Source organism: Hippopotamus amphibius, chromosome 11 (genome assembly GCF_030028045.1).
Source record: "Hippopotamus amphibius kiboko isolate mHipAmp2 chromosome 11, mHipAmp2.hap2, whole genome shotgun sequence".
Classification (NCBI taxonomy): domain Eukaryota; kingdom Metazoa; phylum Chordata; class Mammalia; order Artiodactyla; family Hippopotamidae; genus Hippopotamus; species Hippopotamus amphibius.
In genome coordinates this window covers 75,607,843-75,621,889 of record NC_080196.1, presented here as the reverse complement: position 1 = coordinate 75,621,889, position 14,047 = coordinate 75,607,843, and the positions used below count along the sequence as shown (strand labels likewise).

The 14,047-nt window shown below is 42.1% G+C and overlaps 1 protein-coding gene across 2 annotated transcripts in view; it reads right to left on the bottom strand.

Annotated features, from left to right (window-relative positions):
* The window catches only part of ABHD3 (abhydrolase domain containing 3, phospholipase), a 38,523-nt gene extending 28,661 nt beyond the window's left edge, over positions 1 to 9,862 (bottom strand). For both annotated transcript variants that reach the window (XM_057700612.1, XM_057700613.1), the window contains exons 1-3: positions 9,404 to 9,862; positions 8,777 to 8,940; positions 7,555 to 7,737 (exon numbers count right to left, since the gene is read on the bottom strand). In XM_057700612.1, coding sequence (XP_057556595.1) covers positions 7,555 to 7,737; positions 8,777 to 8,940; positions 9,404 to 9,565 — 509 coding nt within the window. In that variant the 5' untranslated portion in view covers positions 9,566 to 9,862. The remainder of the gene's footprint in view (positions 1 to 7,554; positions 7,738 to 8,776; positions 8,941 to 9,403) is intronic.
* Between the last annotated feature and the right edge of the window lie 4,185 nt (positions 9,863 to 14,047).

Genomic DNA, 14,047 nt, shown 5'->3' with positions numbered 1-14,047 from the left:
CAGCAGCAAAGACCTAACAAAGACAAAAAAAAAAAAAGGAAGAAAGAAAAAAGAAAAAGAGCAAAAGTGTTCTACACTAATAATATGAACTAACAGGAATTATTCCAGCATCACAGATCACTGCTGGCAACTTTGTTTCCCAAAGCTGAGTCAGAGACGCCTACATGTTCCAGGATGTAGATTCCAATGGCTGCCCAATCTTAGCAAGGCATTACCTTCCTTCTCCCTGTTCTACTCACCGCCTGGCCAGGCACTCTGCTCTCTCTGGGCCCTCCTGAGATGGTTTCTCGCCTGGTAAGTACTTCATGTCCAGCTGACCAGACTAACAAAGTGAGGCTCTTTTCTAAGCCAAACAATGGCCTGATTCACCTCTTTAATTTTCATAGCTTCATACTTTAAAAAATGTTCATCATGGGCCAAGGTTCTTCATATACATTACACGCAATCCTTATAACCCTATGAAGTATAGGTATCTTTACAGAGAAAATTGAGGCACAGAGGGACTAAATAATTCCTCCCTGGAAACACAGATAGTGTGTGACAGAGCTGGGGTCTGAATGCAGGCAGATCTGACTCAGTGATCCACTTAACCAGCTCACTTCGCTGCCCTGAGCTATCTAAGCTAGAACATTAAAGTCTCTTTTTCCAAAGAAGGTGGGTTCCCTGAGCACAGAGTACCCTTTGAGTGCATGCCAGCTCTGATAAAAAGAGCTTTGTCCCTGAAAGTTTGTTAATTAAGGTATCATTTTATAGTGGAACATCTAACAGCTAGTTCCCTAGAGAACAGGACCACTTGTCAGTATCCACCATTACTTTTTCCAGAAATGCCATTAAATCAGCTAAGTTCTTCATTCAGTGGTTTCTAACATTTAGCGTTATTTCATCTACCCAGTCTCATGAATAATCAGTTAACTGAGTCATCCTCAAAACTTTAAAAATCCAATTATTTTAACAACAAATGATAAAATTACTTTTAGATAAAAAACATGCTGGTGTTAATTTAAAATGACATCTTATCTAAGATACTGCTTTTAGATTGGAGAGTAGTCAAAACGTGTCCTTTTTTTTCACTGTCTGATTTTCCTTTGTTCAGCTTCCCCTTCCTTCCTCCCTCAGGAAGAGTCTTTGGATGACACCCCCCCCCCAAAGTACTCCTAATGCTTCAGGAAAAGCTAAAGGTCACGTGAAGCTTAGTCTTCATTGGTGCTACTTCCTCGAAATAAAAAAATGCACAGGCCCAAACTCCAAACTGGAAAGGGATGGAACATTTAAAAGCAGTCAAATTTTAACCTCTTTAAAATCATCTCCCACTTCAAATCTCTCAGAAAGATAAATGATGGACAATGGCATCCTTGCTACCAATAGTGGGCTTTGCAGTGAAGGATAGGAGATCTTGATCCTGTCAAAACACAGAAGAAAATCAGTGCTTTCTGTAAGTATTTTTAAAAAATGTGGCAAGAAGGAAATATCTTGAAACATAAGCCTACAATCTTGACAAATTCCTCAACGGGTCCCTTCGCCCTCTTCTGCTGTTTCTCTCCTTTCTCTGTCAAAACAAAAAACATGTGACTCAAGAATTCCCTGGCAGTCTGGTGGTTAGGACTCTGCATTTCCACTGCAGGGGGCCCGGGGTTCCATCCCTGGTCAGGGAACTAAGATCCCGCAAGCCTTGCAGCAAAACAAACAAATAAAACCAAAAAAGCCCCTCCAAAACCCACCACCAACAAAAAACAAAAACAAAACAAAACAACAACAACAACAAAACCAAATGTGTGACCCACTCCTGCTCTTGTCTCCTGAGGTCATCTTTGCCCTGGCAGCTGGGCTTCCTTCCTCCTTGCTCTACTGAATCTTCTCAAATTATGCTTTATCCACCCTTGTTCTACTTGCCCTTTTGGTTGCATCTGACCCTGCTGACCTATTTCTTCCTTCTATAAAATGTCTCTCTTGCTTTCTGATAGTCCAGAATCCTACACTTGTAACACTCTGACCAGTCAGTGCTAGAGACTGTCAGTTATCTCCCAATATCCACTCTCCCCTTTTTTCCTCAGTAACAAAATCCCCCAATTTCAATTGGGCACATGACTGCCCAAAATAAACATTTTACTTTCAAACTTTCCTTCCAGCTAAGGAAGAGCAGGCCCATGTGACAAAAGCAAAACTGGTATGCACACTTGCTGGAAAGCACCCTTAAAGGAAAAAGGTGCATTCTCTAGTCTCCCTTTTTTCTCCTTCTTGGGTGTTGGAATGCAGACGTGATAGCTGGAGCTGAAGCAGCCACGGGTTATCAAGCAACATGATAAAAGAAACTTCGTTTTCTGACACTATAGAGTCCCAGTCCACCTTCTTGGATTTTCACATGAGAAAGAAACTTGTATTTTGTTTAAGTCACCATTATTTTGAGTTTTCTGTCTTTTGTTGCCAATCCTGGTTCTCTCTAATGCATTTCTTCCCTACTACTGAATACTCTTTATCACTTCCGCTGGTCTGTGCATATGCTCTTGGGAATATAGGTTATGAAACTGTACTTTACAGTACCAAAATACTTAATGGCTGACCTAGATTTCAATGGGCTTATTAGTACATCATTCTGGATGCGTCACTCTTTTTTAATATTAGTTGGTGGTAGAATAAAATAGTAGATGTTACAGATGAACCCAGTGACAGGGCAAGAATAAAGATGCAGATGTAGAGAATGGACTTGAGGACCCAGGGTGGGGAGGGGGGCCGGTGGCAAGAGGAAGCCAGGACGCAGTGAGAGAAGCATGGACATATATATACTACCAAATGTAAAATAGATAGCTAGTGGGAAGCTGCTGCATAATACAGGGAGATCAACTCGATGATGGCTGGGATAGGGAAAATGGGAAGGAGCTGCGGGAAGGAGGGGATATGGAGATATATGTATAAATACAGCTGATTCTGGGACTTCCTAGATGGTGCATCAGGTAAGAATCCACCTGCCATTGCAGGAGACACGGGTTTGATCCCTGCCCCAGGAAGATACCACATGCCTCGGAGCAACTAAGCCCATGAGCCACAACTACTGAGCCTGTGCTCTAGAGCCCGTGAGCCACAACTATTGAGCCCATGTGCCGCAATTACTGAAGCTCTCGCACCTAGAGCCCATGCTCTGCAACAAAAGAGGCCACCGCAATGAGAAGCCCACGCATCACAACAAAGAGTAGCCCCCACTCGCCGCAACTAGAGAAAGCCTGTGTGCAGCAACGAAGACCCAACACAGCCAATAAAATTAATTAATTAATTGATTGATTAAAAAAATAAATACAGCTGATTCACTTTGTTGTACAGCAAAAACTGGCACAACAGTGTAAAGCAATTAGATTCTCTTAAATAAATAGTAGATGAAGGCTCTCAATAAAACAGTTCAGAGGAAAAGATGATTAAGATGCTCTCCGAGTTACTGTTTTTTCTCTCTGACTAGTTTAAATGCTGTAACTTAATTCAGAGAACGGGGAAAAGATTTAAGAAAACAGGATATTATCCTGGTATACAGAATAATATCTATTAGGCTATGTTACTGAATACAATTTTTAAAAAACAAATCTTGAAGAAATGGATAAGATTTCTAACCACTTTATCAATCATATGGGTGTAACTTATTAGAGGGAATGACTATTTCTCCAGTCCTCTGGTTTCTATGAGGGCTTCTCTCTAAACACACTCCTGGCCTTTCTTGCTTAACTTGCTCTCCAGGAGATGAAGGACTTATCTGATTGATACAATTTGGAAGAATGACTGGGGTTATCTGGCTCAGCAAATTCTCTTCTCCTCTCCGGAGCAAGTTTATTCAGGGAGTACGTAGTGCACTCTGCCAATGAAGGCAGGCCAAGAATTCCCCATTCAACTCCCACTAACCTTTGACTTCTTGGCCTTTGCTCACAGTTACCTTGAATGAACCTTAGCTTAGTTTCCTTTCATTATTAATTTTGAATTAGTGGATAACAGAAAAGTTTTGTGTCTTTGTTAGTTTTCAGGTACAGAAAAAAAAAAGTTTACTTAACAGTAACAACAGTAAACCCTTCTGTTTCATTTGCCCATATACCAGGAGTTAGGTCTTCTCTAATGTCTGAATCATGTCTCACCAGTAAAGCATCAACAGCTCCTGGTGACCTGACAGCATCCATGACCCTCCCTACAAACTCAAACTTTACATAAGATAGTAACTGGGGCTTGAAGGCAAGAGCACTCTCATGATATTGGGGTGTTCATGCTGCCTGTGCCACTCTATTGTGTAAGAGACATTATCATATCAAAGCATTCCTGCAAGGAAACTTGATGTTTCCCAAGAGGTAGGTTTGCTTGTACTTGCTCTTTAAACTATAAAAAAATGTTCTACTTTGCTCAGGGAACAGAAGGTCTAGGAAGGAAGACAAACACTTCTAAAGACCCATTTTGTTCAAGGCATGAAACCAAACACTTTACATATGCTACATCATTTAAACTCTGTAGTACGGGACTTCCCTGGTAGTTAATACTCTGGGCTCCCAATGCAGGGGGCCTGGTTTCAATCCTTGGTCAGGGAACTAGATCCCACATGCCACAACTAAAGAGCCCACGTGCCGCAACTAAGACCCGGTGCAGAAGATCCCACATGCCACGGAGCAACTGAGCCCGTGAGCCACAACTACTGAAGCCCACATGCCTAGAGCCCATGCTCCACAACAAGAGAAGCCACCACAATGAGGAGCCCACGCACCACAATGAAGAGTAGCCCCTGCTTGATGCAACTGGAGAAAGCCTGTGTGCAGCAACGAAGACCCAATGCAGCCAATAAATAAATAAATAAATGTATATATATAAAAAAAAATTAGTTGCCCAGGATCACTCAGTAAGTGGAAGTTCCAACATTTGAACCCAGACCTGGCTCTAAAGCCCATGCACATTCCCCAATATTACACAGCCTTCCCCAAGTTCTGTTAACCTCTAGATCCCATGCAAGAGTATCAGTAGTTTAGATCTGCTTTGCAACCTAAGGACTCAACACAGCCTTGTGCCAAAGTTTCAGATCCACTTCTTAACATCAGCAGTTTTTGAAACTACCTAGCTGTCTGCAGTAGATTGCAAACACTTTTAACAGCCCTTCCTATCAAGAGATGGAGTCTAAATTCCTACCCTCTGACTCAAGGCTGAGCACATGACTTGACCGCAACGTGACAGAAGCAACCCTGTGAGAGTTCTCAGCTTGGACCTGAAAGAAGCCTTGCAGCTGTCACTTTTGGACTCTTGGAACCCTCTGCCACCGAGTGAACTTGGGGTGAGCCTGACAGTGGATGAAAGATCACGTGCAGCTGAGATGAGCCATCCTTGCTGATGGCTCCCAAGCCCGGAGCTGTCCTGGCTGCTGACCACAAGTGCACAAGTGATTCCTGACAAGACCAGAAGAACCACCCAGCTGAACTCTGCCCAAGCTGCTGACCCTCAGAACTGTGAGCAGAAATGTTGTTGTTTTTAGCCACTAAGTTTGGGGAGAGTTTGTTATACAACAAAAGCTAACCCTCTCCAACCCAGATTCAGAGATTCCTTGCAGTTAAAAACAAATGTACCTAATGAGAAAAAAAATATCAAATTGTACGCATTAAATAATGCAGTTTATTGTATGTCAATTGTATCTCAATAAAAGTTCTTAAAGAAAAAAAAATGCGAAAAGGTCCAAAGACCACTGCAGAGTTTACTGGTCATTGCTTATTCACGCATTCTGCTACCTTCAAGCCCAGTGTGATTCAGCGTTAAAGTTCCCTAACCCCAGATAAGCTGGGTGTTCAAGCAGCTGACAGTGATCTGGTCCAGCCCTCCCCTCTCACAGGCTCCTTGTGCTAAGGACAATTTCCCACAATCCTTGTATCTCCTCACAGTACCCAAGGTAAAGCCCTCCTCCTATCATACCTTCTTAATAAAAATTTCTGAATCAACAGATTTTAACCCTTAGAGAAGCTAGAACCTTCCTACGGCTTTGAAGCACAGTGTAATGATAGCCATGGTAATAAAATTTGGCAACTTTTACAAGTGATGGAAAAAAGCCATGCATACTGGCAACTCTGGAGCTTATGAGATTCAGTCTTTGACTTTCAACTACATTGTGTTTGTTTGTTTGTTTTATTGAAGTGTAGTTGACTTACAATGTTGTGCTAATTTCTGTTATACAGCCAAGTGACTCATTATACACATATATACATTCTTTTTTTTTTTCATATTCTTTTCCATTATAGTTTATCCTAGGAGACTGGATACAGTTCGCTGTGCTATACAGTAGGACCTTGTTGTTTATCCATTCTAAATGTAATAGCTTGCATCTACTAACCCCAAACTCTCAGTGCATCCCTCTCCCTCCTCCCCTCCCCCATCAACTACATTTTTTTTAAAAGCACTTTCTAAGTCTTGGGAGACAGTTCAGACAAAGTATGGAATCAGCAATTTAAATACATACAAAAGGCTTTATGATCTGTACTTTTTGAGTATGACTCAATTTTAGCAAAAAAAAACAAAACAAAACTGGAATCAAGCCTCATATCTAACTGAATGGTGCTTAAACGTGCGCTAATGATAAATTCCTGCTATTGCTTATAGTGCAAATTTAATTGGAACCATAACTCTGGAATTCCATATCAAAGCTTCCAAGAGACTGTCACTTTATGAACAAAATAGACTTTATTTGTAAAAGATCAGAGTTAACTTGTTAAAACGGAATTATTATGGCATTTTCTTCTTTATATCAAAATATTTTTATTAATATAAAGTCAACATCAGTTTTGCACACAAACAAGTATTTTGAATTTAAGAAAAGATACAAATCAACTTTAAATGCAACTCAGAGTGTTTCACTACAATAATTATCATTGGCTAAAAAAGACTGAGGCTCAAAAAAGCAGTATCTTTCACAATGACTCTGCTTTAAAATTTTAGAGCTGAACCAGAAACTTAAAGTTGCTAAGTTGCTTGCAAAAATTAAATAGTATCTGGTGACTGAGTTGAATAATGATTCTTAAAAATGCTGTGCCATCATTCACTGGACCCCAGCCATGCACACCTGCAAACTCAGGTGGACAGAAAAGGCACACATCACCTGTGGAAAAATAAGGATGGCCTGCACGCTGACTCTGAATATTTTCTACACTTGGGATCTGAGCCGATGAGACAAGATTAGTGGATTTAGGGCCCAAATACGGAGTATGACATGACGGCTGCTGTGTAGTCTCTCAGGGGTTTGTAATTGCTATTCTACTAGCAATCCCTTCACTGTGGCCTACTGCTTCCTAGGCGTGGGTCCTATGTCAATTCCTAGGTGATTCTAACTTCATTCATTCACTCAGCCAAAATCTGTTTTGTGCCTAAGGGCCATTTCCTGTGAAATGACTCAGTTATGCATTTTCCTGAAAAAAGAGGGAAAGGAGAAAGCAGGGAAACATAATAATTTAGGGGATTGCTTAATCCATGCAAGAAATAACAAGTATTTCAGAAACAAACATGTAGACACATTTAAGCTTCATTTAGAATGAATTAAGTGAAAAAAGAGAAGAAATCTTTCACTGGTACCTGTATCCCAAGTCTTCACTAAGGTGGATCATGTGAAGGATATACGATTCCTTGCTTGTTCCAGTGAGGCCAGGCAACAACAAGACAGTAGGTCGGGTGCCAGCATCCATGTAAGACTGACTGTTACCATTATCAAACCAGTCCAGTGAAATCTGTCCTCCATCTGCGGTTTTAATAAGTTCACTGAAAGAAACAATACAAAAGACACACTCATTTAGTGTTTCAAGGCATGTCTTAATATTAGTTGTTAATTCTGTGTATATATACAGAACATTATTTGGTCCTCTCAAAATAACTTTTTTCCAGCATCCACTAACACATATGTAACCTTCTTTCATTACATGAATGTCATGAAATTAGTTCCATAACATATTTCCAGCAAGATCAGTACAAGGTAGTATATAAAAATGAACTTCAAACTGCTCAAATATTTATCTTAATCATTTTCTCATTACTCTGAAATACCCAGCATTTAACCCCTATTTGATTGAGGTCGCCCAAATAATTCAACAGGGAATTATGAACAAGTAAACCACCAATCTGATCACTGCTCTAGCTGTTTGACTCAATAATACAATTTCCTCACAGAGCATATTACAAAATTTGCTTCTTAAACATTTCAAAGTGCTATGTACTTCTCACAGTATCTACGAACTTGAAGAATTTCCCTAAACAAATAGTGCAAGTTCCAGGCAACAAAAGAAACTCCAGAAGGACTTGATGACTCAGGAAAATTAATAATAGGCACAATTTAAATCTCCTGGTTACTGATATATTCTGGACCATATTTTTAACACCTCAAGGACATTATCATCGAGAACCCATTTGTTTATCGATATGAAGTCCTTTTACTGGGCTCCATCACAGAAAATCCAAATTAATTAGCATCCTTCTCACCCCCACCACCAGCTCAGTGAATATCATCAAAGGATCTAGGTCCTCAGGGACAGAGGTATGAGGAATTGGAAAAAGAGTAACCCCCAAACACTTTTCTCATCTTAGAAATAAATCATTTACATCAGAGCACCTCCCCCCACAATGGTGAAAGGTAACACCTGAATATTTTCCTGCAGCTGCGTGTGTGTGGCGGACGTACCTTCCACCTTCATTTCCCCTTGATTTTCTATACACTTGCTAAACCGGAGGTTCTATTAAGCAAAACCTGGGAGTATGCAAAACACTGTGATTTTTAAGAAATGACTGAAAACGGAACTTTACTTACTTCCTATACTGCACCGGAGGCTTGTAAGTGATGAACGGTCTCAGCAGTGTCTGTCCTCGACTCTCCCAGCACCAGACCGTCGGGTAGTACGTTTCTGTCACTACAGGACAGTGGTCCTGAAGGAAGCGGCTGAAACTCTCACCCCCCGTCACTAACTGGGGCTTCTGTGGGGAAAGCCAGTATCAGTGCAGGGTCCAGAACCGAGTAAAGTTTCCTCCAACTGTAAACCAGAAACAAGCGCAGACGTCCCTAGCGCGCGAGATCTATCTGATTACATATCCCTCTGGAAGCCTGATGCAAATAATTCAAACACAACGAACTTAAGAGTGGTTTATTAAACCCTTCTAGGGAAAAGGCGAGAGTTGACAAACGGGAGTTATCCTCAAACGTGCCAGAGCATCGCGGAGCAGCTTTGCCCGGTTAGCGAATGGTGACAGCGCAGTGCCCCCAGCGCCGAGGTCAGCAGGGTCCAGCGCGCTCAGAGGGCGTCCATCAGATGCGGGGGAAAGGGTCTCCCGGACGGCCCCTGACACTCGCCCCTGCCGGCGACACCTCCTGCCTCGCCTGCTGCTGTCACTCCCAGCAAAGCTGCCCGCGGCCCTGCGCCCGCCCCATCCCCCGGCTCACCTTGGCAATGCTGCTCAGGTAGTAGCAGGCGTAAGCGACGCTGAAGCCCAGGATCAGGGAGAAGCCCACTCCCGAACCGAAGAAACCAACCCGGACTTGATGCTCCAGGTAGAGCGAGAGCTCCCGGGAGAGCATCCGCAGGTCCGTGGCTAAGCGCTGCATGGCCGGGAACCGCGGCGCGCGGGAGCTGCGGCGGGAGGCCAGTTAGAGGGCGAGGAGCGAAACAGGGCGCGGCGCTGCCGCGAACCCTCGGCCGAGTGTCTCCTGCCGGGCTGAGTTCGTCTTCCGCCAACGGGCGCGGCCCAGCGGCCCCGGAGGCGTAGCCCGGCCCGCCGGACGCCGCCGGCTCCGCCCCGGCTTCCCCCCGGGCCGCCCCCGCCGCCTGCCGCTCAGGAGCCTTCCAGAGGCGCGGTTCCAAGCGGGGCCACGGCGAGGGCGGACAGAGGTCTCTCGACCAGGTCGCGGTCAGCCTGAGTGAACTCCTAGAGTTGGGGGGGAGAGCGGGCGCCACTTCGGAGAAGGAAATGGGCCGGGCAGCGCGCGTTCAGGTCCCTGGGCCGGGCACGTGCCCCAGTGACCTTGAACGATTCTGCATGGGACTTCGTTAATCCTTCCGGTAAACTCGCACGTTTAGCGTGCCCGGGAAGGGTACATTGGAGTTATAAGATCTGGGGAGTTAATGTCAAAGATGTGTTAGGAGAATGCACTACGTAGTGAAAAAATCCTACATCCCCCAGGAAGTTGTGTTGCCCCCAAGACTATCAAAAGAGAAAAAATAGTCTATAAACATTCAATAGTGAGAGCATTCATGCTTGACTTTAAATCTTTCTGAATCCTTTAAGTAGCTCAGTATGCCTTAAATGAGCAGTGGTTCCCAAAAATAAATGAGGAGATCAAGAATAGGAACTGGGATTCAACATTTTTAAAAGCCTATTTGTGGTTCATTAATGCTCTGAATTTACAGACATATGGAAATTATCTAATGTACAGACAAGAAACCATTTATGAAGTAGGTCCTCCTAGGCTTATTTATGGCAACATGACTAAAGCCAGGAGATACTCACAGGCATCTAAAAGGATTAGAAGATTTAACAATCTGTTATTATCAGCTCCTCCCATCAAAAGGTACCAAGAGTGGCAAGGCTCAAATAGGCAAAAGGAACAAAGGCAAGGGCTGTATAGACTATGACAAACTTTACAGGATTGTAAATTAATTGTATAAATTAGTGATAGGGACATGGAATGGGTCAGACTGAGCAATTTATTTTATTTGGCTTTGATTTGGTCATAGCAACTTGGTGGTTGCCAGTACCCAGAACAACTGTTATCTTCAGTGAGCCGGTTTTTTCTTCTTATCTGTAGAACAGTCATTTCTGCTTTATAGAGTTGTTAAGCTGACTAAATGAAATAATGTATGCATTAGCCTCCACCTGAATGTAAGTAAATCTCTTCCACTCACTCGCTCTTGTGCTTGAGCACATCCAGAAACTCAAAGGAACGTGGCAATTGCCATATTTGACAATTTACATGCAGCATTCTTTGCAATGCCTGCACCTGCCTTCTACCCTACCCACTAGTAGATACATGTATATTTCATTTTGCTTAAGTTTGAAGTGAAAATATCATAAAATAAAATGATACTTCATAGGCATCACAGTGTGTAGAAAGCATGCTGACCTCGGAGTAAACAATTCTGAACTCATCCACCACTCAGACAAATCATTTACTCTTTTGGAGCCTCAGTTCCTCGTCCACAAAATAAGATGGTTGAAATGGAAGAGGTCCAAGTTTCTTTCTTATGAGAAGAACATTCACAATCTTCCTGAAGACAAGAACTATTACCCCCCACCCCCCCCCCTTTTTTTTGGCCACGCTGTGCGGCTTGTAGGATCCAATTCCCTGACCGGGGATTGAACTCGAGCCCTCGGCAGTGAAAGCATGGAGTCCTAACCACTGGCACTTTCTCCTTGAGTGCAGGTACAACCTGTGACTTCTATCTGATAGAATATGGAAAAAGTGATGCGATGTCACCACTCCTGTGATTACATTATATTTTATGATTCTAGCTTAGCAGACTGGAGCTAAAAGCTCTCCTTGATATCACCTTGAGGAAACCAACAGCCATATAAACTGCTCATGGAGAGGGTCACATGGCAGGGAACTCGTGGTGGTCTCTAGGGCTTATAGGTAGCCCTAGCCGACAACCAGCAAAAAGATGGGCCCCTCAGTCCTATGACTGCAAGGAAGTGAATTCTGCCAACACCCTGAATGAGCTTGGAAGCAGATTCTTCCCCAGTTAAGCCTCCCTATGAAAACACAGCCTGACCAACATCTTGATTGCAGCCTTGTAAGACCTTGAGCAGAGGACTCAGCTAAGTTGTGCTTGGACCCCTGGCCCAAGGAAACTGTTGAAAAACAAACATGTTATTTTAAGCTGCTAAGTTTGTGGTAATTTGTTATGTAGCAATAGAAAATAATAGAGAATGTAAAAAGGTCCTAAAAATCATTCAAAGATTAATAAATATTAATGGCTTATTCTTTACTGTAGGAATGTTTAAAATAAGTGAAGATTTCAGCTGTTTCAATCAATATTCAAAACTAAGAAACTCGAGAGAATTTTTAGCTTTCTTTACACTTCTCTTTTTAGAATTGTCACAATGAACATTTACTTTTTAAACATTAAAAAAGTTATATATATGTATGTATAATTAGCTTTGTAAATACACACATGTATAAGCACATATACATATGTATATTTAAATATGAAGCTAATTATAAAGGAGTAAATCACATGAACTAGGAACTGAAGCAAGAGACTTCAGGATGAGAAAAGGAGTTAAAATAAGGAAGGGCTCAACTAACAGGCAAAGAGTCATGCTGGAAAGGAGGAATGTACATGTGGGATGCCACATGGAAGCCTAGGCAAGAAACAAGTTGAACTTTTTGAAAGCTTAAGAACTGGTAAAGGGGGCAGATGAGTCTCTGGTCCACAGCCCAGTCTGCACTGTTTAGATTTATCACTGTGATCTTTAAAGCTCCGCTCAAGGTCAATTTGTGTTTCTTAGATTCAGAGTATGGCAGCCAAGTAGTATCCATAATAGGGAGATAAATTAGCCTGCTTCCTCCAAGGTAACTGGAGTCATTTGGGAATACCTTCCTATGGAGCGGGTTAATGTACAGACTCTAACCCAACTAGAGGAACATAAAATTGATGCTTCTGTTTCCTCCTTCCCCAGGGGAAAGCCAAAGACATACTTTGTATAAGATAGAATAACATACAGACAGACAGAAAGAAAACAAAAGAGAAACTATCATACGGGTTCCAGTTGAAGTGGTTGAGATCAAAATTATCTCCATAGAACTTTAATATAATTAGCCTTCATGCAAAGATGCAGCTTTCTGATCATATGTATTTGGAAAAAGAAGTATTTTTGGCCACCCTGACATCTGTGAAAACACCCTGCCCTGTTAATTGCCAAATAGCTTGTTTACAAGTAAATGTACCCATAGTAGGCAAGTGTGGTCATGTGAAATACTGCAAGAATGTGCTAAAATCAGTTTTTAAGCAAGGCAACTCATTTAAGTTGAAAAAAAAAAAAAAAGAAAAGGAAAAGAGAATAGTATGTTCTTATGTTCTCAGTTGAATACCTCTAAACTTACTTGTATACACACTCACACTTGTTTGACTGATGAGATGTGGTCCTTGGGGACATAGGAGGGGGAGGATGATACCCAAAGACAGGTGAAAGCAGTGTTCTTTCCTACTTCATCAAAGGTAACAATTTATGGTAGGCAGAATACTAAGAAGTCCTTCTCTCAAGATTCCTCCCCTTGATGTTCAGTTTTATCTCAGAGATACTGTGTTTGGTTCCAGATCACTGCAATAAAGCAAATACCACAGTAGAGCAGGTCACACAATTTTTTTTGGTTTCCCAGTGCATATAAAAGCTATGTTTACACTATACGTTAGTCAATTAAATGTGTGATAACAGCATTATGTCTAAGAAAATATACATACCTTAATTGAAAAATACTTTATTGTTAAAAAAATGTTAACCATCACCTGACAAAGCAGGGTTGCTGCAAACCTTCAATGTGTAAGACTGCAACATCTGCAAAGTGCAATGAAGCAAAGCACAATGAATATGTCTGTATTCACCCTTGTATAATCCCCTCCCCTTGCATGTGGGTGGGATATGTGAAAATGATGGGATGTCATTTATGTGATTATGTTACATTTTATGGCAAAGGTGAAGTGATTTTACAGGTGTAATCAAGGTCTGTAATCACTTGACTTTCAGTTAATCAAAGGGGAGATTATCTTGGTTGGACTGATCTAACCAGATGAGCCCTTTAAAGGAGGGTCCGGGGTCAGACATGGAAGAAGTCAGAGATTCTTTCTTCTGCTGAACTTTAAGAAGCAAGCCTCCATGAATTCTAAAGCTGCAAGAAAACGAATTCTCCAAATAGCCTCATGAACTTGGAAGAGGACCCTAAGCCTCAGATAAGAGTACAGCTTTGGGACTTCCCTGGCTGCCCAATGGTTAAGACCTCAGCTTCCAATGCAGGGGGTGCAGGTTTCATCCCTGGTCGGGGAGCTAAGATCCTATATGCCTCGCGGGCAAAAAATCAAAACATAAAACG